The 8,602-nt window shown below is 36.8% G+C and overlaps 1 protein-coding gene across 1 annotated transcript; it reads right to left on the minus strand.

The window, feature by feature from the left end:
• Nucleotides 1-5,188: 5,188 nt before the first annotated feature.
• On the minus strand, nucleotides 5,189-8,369 carry LOC127796273 (uncharacterized). The gene is made up of 5 exons (XM_052328336.1): nucleotides 7,956-8,369; nucleotides 7,682-7,802; nucleotides 7,488-7,591; nucleotides 5,529-5,660; nucleotides 5,189-5,409 (listed from the first exon to the last, which is right to left on the minus strand). The coding sequence occupies exons 1-5, from the start codon at nucleotides 7,956-7,958 to the stop codon at nucleotides 5,383-5,385; spliced, it is 387 nt and encodes a 128-aa protein (XP_052184296.1). The 5' UTR covers nucleotides 7,959-8,369; the 3' UTR covers nucleotides 5,189-5,382.
• Nucleotides 8,370-8,602: the final 233 nt, after the last annotated feature.

Consider the following 8,602-nt stretch of genomic DNA (forward strand, 5'->3'; position numbering starts at 1 on the left):
ATGACAAAATGAAATAGAGTAAATTATACATTGTATCTTTAAGATTTGAAAAAATACAAAGGGTATACTTTAATTTTTAAAAATTATACTACCTTATTCCTATTGTTCAAAAAAATTATTGTGAGTTTTGTATTTCCTAATGAGGCCTAAGGCGATGACAATGGTTTGGGTTAGCTTCGTAGGCTTTGGCCCGAGATTGAAGCGACGGTTCAAACACCTTTATTGATAGCCTAAATAGAAGTCGGGCCATAAGCCCTTAACCCTCCATTTGGAGGAGAAATGGGCATCGGTCCATTTGTTCAAGGGAGGGAGGAAGACCAAGCCCAAGCCCAAGCCCATTACCTCTTAGCCCATTTTTTCTTGTACCCTAGTCCCTTAATATAAAAGGGATTCTTTCCCCTTTTTGTGCCTTATGTGTGGCGGTCGATTGTGTTCTCTCTCTTGTTCCTTCTCTCGGCTGATTCTCCTTTTCATTGATGGCCAATCCTCTTGGGGTTTCTTTCCATCTTAGTCTGATGGTCATTTCCATGTTGGAGGCTGTCTTTTCCTTTTGTGGGTTCTTGGTTGATCCTTCATCAAGGTTTAGTGTCCTCTATTTAGCCGATTGGTGGTTTTCTTTTCGGGTAAGTTTTTCTTGGCCATTGGTTCAACCCATCATCTTAGTGATCCTTGTTGCTCCTGTGTGGACTCCATTGCGTGTTAAACCTGTGTGGTGCTTTGGCAAGAGAGGAGGTGTCCGTGTGCATGGACGAGAGGCTTGTGCGGGTTTCGGTTCTTGGGGGGTTTGGGCTCCTTTGTGGCTTGGTGTCCCTATTCTTTGGCGTTACCTAAGTGATGATTAGACGAGCCTAGATCTGAGCCTTCGAGCAGTCTTCATGATTGCCATTGTAGCCGAAACAAGAAGTTTTACTTCGTGTTCATCTCCTTTACATTCTATTCTTACATTCGATTATATCTGGTTCGATTTGTATTGCACTAACTCGTTTGTTTTATAGAGATTTTTTACAATAATTATATTAGTTTATCTTTTAGGGTTAGATTTATAGATATTTGTTACACCAAGTACTCTTAAAATTTTATAAAACTAGAAGGATTCCTAATAATTATTTGATCGAGGGATATGTTAATGTAATTTTTAAGATATGGAGGGTACATTCTACAATTTAGTGAAATATCAAAGGTGTCAAGTATAAATTACCTTACAAAGTAAGAGCCACTTCCAACATTTTTGCTCAATGGCAGAAGGGATATTGAAACACCCATTTCTTTAGAGCATATTTTCACATCATAAATTGGATTTTTTTAAATCTTTTTTTTTGCAAAAGTCATCGCCAATTCTTGCTAATTTCATTTTGTTTGCAAAATCTTCATTCACTTAACCTTTTATTTTTTTTGTTTATTTTTCTAAATTCAATAGAAATTGTTTTCTTAAGCGAACTTAAGAAGATTTATCTCTAGTTGTCTCGCTTTTCCTCCTAAACTCCTTTACTTTGGTTTAATTTATGAATGCAAGGTTTTTGTGTAGGCATTCATTTTCACGGATCCAATATAATTTAACTCATAACTTATATAAGTAGTCCAAATTTTTTATTCGTTCTGAAATACCATATTTTGCTATATCTTAAAAAAAAAAAAAAAAACCCATTTAACTGTTTCAACTAAAAATTTGCAAACCTTTAGAATAAATTTTAAGTCATTATAATACAAAATATGAGCGTCAATGAAAACTTACCTCAAGCATTGAGTTTAGCATACTTGATACATTCTGATATCACCAAATAAAACTTATACATACTTCTAATTTGCCATACAAAATACAAAATACACATAACATCTACAAAATATGCTTCAAGAATTTCATTTCCTTTAGAACCATTTGCCTCACTTGGAACATTTGAATATTTTAAATGAATAAATTTTAAGTGAGAAATCCCTAAAAAAATTTGTAAAACATATGTGTATGCAAGAAGATGCAAGTTTCTACTTAGCAATGCCACTCGTAACAGTGTCATACTTATAAGAGATACCTCTACCGGTGTTCTAAGTGTCTCTAGAAAGATTCCTAACCATATAGCCTAAGCGGCATAGGTCAAAATAGCATGCCCATACTTGATCATGGATACAAAAGAAAAGTCAATTAGAGTACATTTTCAAATTGATTTCACCTTAAGCAAAAAAAAAAAAAAAAAAAATCACGAAATAGGGGTTTTGTGGGTGGGAAAACCTCACCTTAAGATTTCTTTGGAAAAGATATTTGCTTGCTCTTCCTAGCTTTCCAACTTCTCCTGTGCTCTCCCTCTCCCCTTTCTCTCACACTTGTGCTTTCTCTAATTAAGCTTTTTTTCTTGAACTCTTAATTAATTTTTGCGGATTAATTGGCCCAAAGATTTATTCTCAAGATTCTTCAAGGTTTTGAAACGTTAATTAGACTCGTATTAATTGTTTTCTCATCATCAGCACAATCAACTTTAAGGACCACTCACCCAAATTTTGCCGACAATCCTGAATTGTCTCCAAAATCAGCACAATTAACTTTGACTCCTTGCAGGTCCAAAAGATGTAAAGGATGTGCTTTCTGCTTTGAAAGATGCTGCTGCTGAAGTTAATAATTGCAATGACTCCCTAAAGTATCAGGTCTTACCTCCTGCTGGAACTGTCTAAATTATTTACTGTGCTTTTTAACATTTTTGTTGTATTTGTACCTTAAATTATCTTCTGTATATTACCTATAGTGGTCCTCAGGTACGTTTCTATGCTATCCTAAGGGCACTCTTAACTTTGAATGCCATGTTCATCTTGGTTTTTCTATGTTATAGGTTCCCACTGCTACAATTATGTTCTTGTACAACAAAGTAGAGAGGACAAATCTCTGACTTGAAAGCATCTTGACGCATTCAATTGATGTTATTTTTTATATTTGATATTTACCAAATACATGAATTGTCTGGTAGACGAGTCCAGATAAGTGGCACCACTTCAGTGGTGACCACCTTGCATGAGAAGGATGACTCTTTGCGACCATTTTGAAGTAAAGGTGGTGCAAAAGAGGGCAGTTGTATAGCTATCAAGGGTTGCGTATGTCATTTTTAAAACATTAAAAGTGCAGGGAACCAATTGAATGGTCTATTGGGCTACAATTGGTTTAAGCATGTGCATGAGCACATAATTAAAAAGAGAAGGGCTGGGGGAAGGGAAGGTTGTTCCTTAATAATGGATGAGGCTCCTTAGCAGGGTTCCATCTTGTATATGACACTAACTTGCACTATTGAAGGTCTGTGTCCTCTATAGGTTTTTTTTTGTAATCTCATTTTCTGTTTCTTTCCCCCCTCTTGAAGTATTATGTTATATACTAAAATGAAATGTCAAACTCTTCTTAAGCTGTCATCTATCCCCACAAAGGAAAATGTTAAATGCCAAAGATATAAAAATATAAAATTTTGATTTCTAGAAAAAAATTATGTTCAAAATACTCATTGAAAATGGATCTTGCTTCAAATTAGGTTTAGAATTACTGAACTCTTCCCCCCCCCCCCCCCCCCCCCCCCAAAAAAAAAAAAAAAAGAAAGAAAAAAACTCGCACACACAGAGACCTGGGTAAAAAAAACAAAAGGAAAGAAAACTTACCCGTTTGGTGGTTTATTGTGTCACCTAAAGTTTAGCTCTACTGCAATCCACAATATAACATAGTCTATAAGTACAAGATATAATGGGATGCATAAACCATTTGACAATCCTCAATCAGCTCATTGAGACTTTTCATTGCCACTTGTGGATTCTCTTATGCTATTACTGTCTAGCTGGATCCATCTTATCAGTTAAACATGGACCTTGTCATAGATTCCTATTATGCTATGTCTGTGAATGTGAAAAATATATTTTCTTATAACATGATTTGTTTCATTACCAAATATGTCCATGAATGCGAAAATTATGTATTTTGTAATAACAGAATAAAATATCTGTTTATAAGGGTTAAATAATCTCTTTTCTCCTCTTGGTAAATTGTCCGTGGAGTTACTTGTGGGCTATTCATTTCTGTTCTTTGAAGGTTCTAACATCATTCTTTCTTCCCTATTTTCTGTAGGTATTTACCGATATCCGATAGTAACTAGACGTTTTCTGTATGGGAACAGGCAAATGTAGCAATTGAATAGTTTAATCCTCTATATAATCGGCTCTGCCTACATTTTCATTCATTTTTTTTCTGTTGACTGACGAGCAACTTCACTGCCGCTCCTGTCAAGCTAGCTACTATGCTTGTAGAGTCGACAGTTTGGAAGATCTGGTATTTGATTGAATGAATAACAATTACTAGGATAATTTAGTTTTCATCTTCAGTTAGAGATATTTCTTTGGTATATATGGGAATGCTCTTTTGGTTCTCGTATGTTCTGTTATTTGTAACTTTGGTCTGTCTTCTTTTTCTTCTGACAGAGCGACGATGAGGATATGATTTTACATATACAATGCATATCCAACTCAAGCTCATTACATGTTCTCTCTCTCATCCGCTTGCTAGAGACAAGGACAATTGAAATTCTTTCATTTGTTGAGCTCTTAAAATTACGAAGAGTGTGTAAGTAATTGACTGCCATAGAAGGTCAAGAAAACCCAGGATAGGAGGATGCTCTCTTAACAAATTATCCGGTCGTCTATCACACTTGATCTCGACATAATTGAGCATTTATGTGTATCTATTCCTCTTTGTCGTCAAGGCTTTGCATGATTCTAGTAACAAATTTGCCTTTCTGTTCTTTTGGGATTTAAGTAACATTGATATCTCCTCCAACACCCATTGCTGCTTCAGTCTAGGGATGGCAATTTTTACCCAATCCAACAGGTACATGACAAATCAGGTCTGTTTGGGTGCGGGTATGGGTATGGCCTTCTTGACATGTTATCCGACTGGATGGGTTTGGAGTACAGAGGACAATGCCTCTAAACAGTATGCGACCCATATAAATATATATATACATATTAATAAATATCTATTTTATTTTTTATACGTGTTATTATTATTACAAAAATAATAAATTTAAAAAATTTAAAACTGAACCAAATTACTCAATCCCCCCCCCCCCCCCCCCCCCCGGCGGGGTTAAAAGCCATGCGCTCGGCTCCGTCCAGAGTCTGAGCAGAGAACCAGATAGCACAATGATCGCCATAACCCATAACAAAACTGAATAGATGAGTTCAATGCACAATTATCTAAATTTCTGAAAATATAAGAAATTCAAAATATTATTTCTGACATTGCATGATGGAAATCAGATGACAACAACTGGAAGAAAAAGAAAAACCAAAAGCTCTCTCTTCATGCTAGCACAACTCTTCAACAGTCAAAGCCTCCAAGCACCAACTCTCCCATATGCATATAACTTTTTAGATCAACAGCTTCTCAATGGCGTCCTACAATTCAAAAGAAAACAAAGTTTTGAAAAAACAGTGAGAGAGAGAGAGAGAGAGAGAGAGAGAGAGAGAGGGTTGAAACAACAAAAGTAACAAGTCGTCACCACGGGGCAAGGTACCTTGAGTTGCTGTATTTGGGACTTTAATTGGCTTCCCTCATTGCTTGTCACAGAACAAGCAATGACGGGCCTTGTTACTCCGCAAGCTCGGCCAAGGGCTTGTTTTGAAGAAACGAAGGTATACGGGACATTCTGCAAAATTCATATTAGGTATTGATTAGTTTTGTCTTAATATCAAATTTATCCACAAATGAAGCATAACTCAACTGCTGTACTCGCCATTGGGTGGCACCGTATCCTACAAACAGGCTGGTAGAATTAAGTTGAATGAAGGATACAGTGCTGAAGACTGGTTCTTCATGGCATTGCAAAATTAAAAGGAAGAGGGGGAAGAGGGGATGGTTTCGACTCTTGTTTATCCAGAAAGACAAAGGCGTTCAAAGTTTCTAAGGTGCACCAAAAAAGATTAAATTGTATAAATATAAGAAACACTTGAAGCCTTCAAAATATAGTGCATGTTGCATATCTTCCTGCCACATTTAAACAAGGTGTAGGAAATGCATGTTTACCATACAGAGTTGGTTCAAATAGCAGCCACAGAGAGCATAAAATTGATTCCAAAAGTACAGAAAAGAGATGCTCAGACAAAATATAGTTCAGTTCAATAGTTTCTTGATTATTTGACTAGCCTCAGTGGAGTGGGTGCAATGATGTTGTAGAATGATGCCATGTGCATGCAATATTGTCATCTATCCCTAAATGGGAAGAAAATGACATAAGAATCATAAAAGCAACCTCAACGTATAAAAGCACATAAAAAGGAAAGGTATACTAAGAAATCAGAAATCCCAAATTGCACATGAAATACAGATGAAGTCAAGTAATGGACCCAAAATTATAAACAACAAATTAAGGCCATTATCGAGCCAACTAATGACCATAAACAGACAATTCATACTATTCATCGACATTTCCTGAACTCGATTTCTAGCATAGAAATTATGCAAGGCATTCTAGTGCTGTGAATCTAAGACCTAAATCTCACACTGCCATCCAGAAAAAATGCATGAAATTTAAATAGCCAAATATACAATACTGTTAATTCAAGCTACACTGTCTAGGTGTACAACTGATATATATATATAGGAAAAAATATTCCTTCTTGAATTGGAACAGCTGGCCAAAACTTTTAACAGTTGATTCTATACCTCAGCCAAAATATAAAAACAAAATGAAACGTTGCCTTTTACTAAAAACCTGTGAATAATATCAGGCCTTGCTCTACTTTTCATGATTCAATAGCTGAAGCGTACAAAACATTTTCCTTGAGAACAAAACAGAAATACAAATTGCATAATCTAAATTCTAAAACCACTCCAGCATTCACAATAGCGCCAGTTCTAAAAGCAAATAATGATATATGACAGCAGCCAGCAGCCAAGAAACACATCAACTTCCCCATTTTCACTTATCACCCTGAAAGAGAAGTTCATGTGTAATCCATTTGTATAACCAAACTAGCCCACATTGTCTCTTTTGCTAATCCTACTTGGTTTTAACACTAACCCATCAAAACATACTCAAGTTGAAAAGGCTGAAAATAACCTATTGTCAAGCACTTAAGGAATAACAGGGGTGAAAAACTTCCCTAAAATCATAACAATAAAAGATGCTACGCTTCAATACTGTAGAACTATAGCAATGGAAGCTGCTGTGTTCAGGCTTCATGGCAATGAATGAGCTTTGTAATAACTAGAAACACATCAAATTACAAATAGTTTCATCAAATAAGCATGTGCAAGTGGAGCAACCATTTCAAGCAATCAAAAATTCTATCAAGATAACACACAACAGCCAACGGAAACAAAACATCCAAATAAATGCATAGCCATGAAAACCTATATATCCCAACCAAACACACTACCAATTTTCACACCAAGAATTAAGGCACATATTACGCCTTGAATACAATAGACAAACAAATCCAAAGCGTTCCTATTCATACATGTGAAACAATACCTTGTCTTCCGCAAGTAGAGGAAGGTGGAGAAGAATCTCAAGCGGCTCAGTGTCGGCTGCCATCACAATAAACTCAGAGATACCCCTGTTCAATGTCTTGGTTGCTGAAAGTTCAAGAGGACAAGGAACAACCAAAATTTAGAGAAAATAGGATCCCAAAATAGTACATTAAGCACAAACAAAATTCAAATGACCTTCATTAGCGCCCTTCTTGAGCTGCTTGTAGTTGGCAGCTTGCTGAACCAGGTCCAGTATAGTTATAGTCAGCTGCGCATCCGCCAGCGGGTACGCCTTAGGGTTCACAGCCTCCCCTGTCTGCCACAGACAAACAAAGAAACACACGACAAACAATGAACAAACAAACATTCGAATATTGTCCATACATTTCTTGTGTTCCTCAGGATTGTGAAACGAAACCAGAAACCAGAGAGAGAGAGAGAGAGAGAGAGAGAGAGAGAGAGAGAGTACCATTCTTCTTTGCTGGCGAATTAAAATGGGGGGAAGAAAGAGAGTGACTAGGATTTTCCCTCAGGCAAAGGCGAAGAGAAGGTTTATGGAGATGGAATCTCTGCACGTGAGTTATATATGAGGGAGGGGCTGTGCGGCGGCGGCGAGAGGCGGCAGAGAGGGAGGATGCAGCAGCGGGCGGCGGTGGTAGGCGACGGCCCTGCAGCTGCAAGCTCCAAAAAGGGCAACTGCGAGAGGCAGTGAAGAGGGCGGCGGTGAGAGACGGCGGAGACGGCGACGGCTCTCTTCTTCTCTGAAGCCGGCGGAGAGAGGCTGAGGCTGCAAGACGCTTCGGCGCGGGGAAAGAGGTTGTGTCGCTGTGGGTCTTCTTTCTTCTTCCCACTTCAGTAGGCAGTCAGCCAATCAATTGAAAGCACAAATTAGGGTTTTTAGAACACTGAGATGTGTTTGATATCATACAAATTTTATGAAAAATCTCTAGAAATTAAATTTTATTTTTGTTGTTTGATACATTACATTTTTCATATAATTAAATTTTATGGTATAACTATTAAAATATCATTTGAGCTCTTTTCTACGAAAAATTCTATTTAGGAGAGCTAATTTTTAATTTTCATACAAATTAAAAAATATTTTCTTTTTTAATT

This window comes from Diospyros lotus, chromosome 3 (genome assembly GCF_014633365.1).
Source record: "Diospyros lotus cultivar Yz01 chromosome 3, ASM1463336v1, whole genome shotgun sequence".
NCBI classification, from domain to species: domain Eukaryota; kingdom Viridiplantae; phylum Streptophyta; class Magnoliopsida; order Ericales; family Ebenaceae; genus Diospyros; species Diospyros lotus.

Excerpts from the sequence above, each read along its gene's own strand:
- LOC127796273 (XM_052328336.1), bottom strand. Across the intron at positions 5,661-7,487 it reads CTCTACTTGCGGAAGACAAG|AATGTCCCGTATACCTTCGT; the intron begins GTATTGTTTCAC and ends TGAATTTTGCAG. Across the intron at positions 5,410-5,528 it reads CCCAAATACAGCAACTCAAG|GACGCCATTGAGAAGCTGTT; the intron begins GTACCTTGCCCC and ends TTTGAATTGTAG.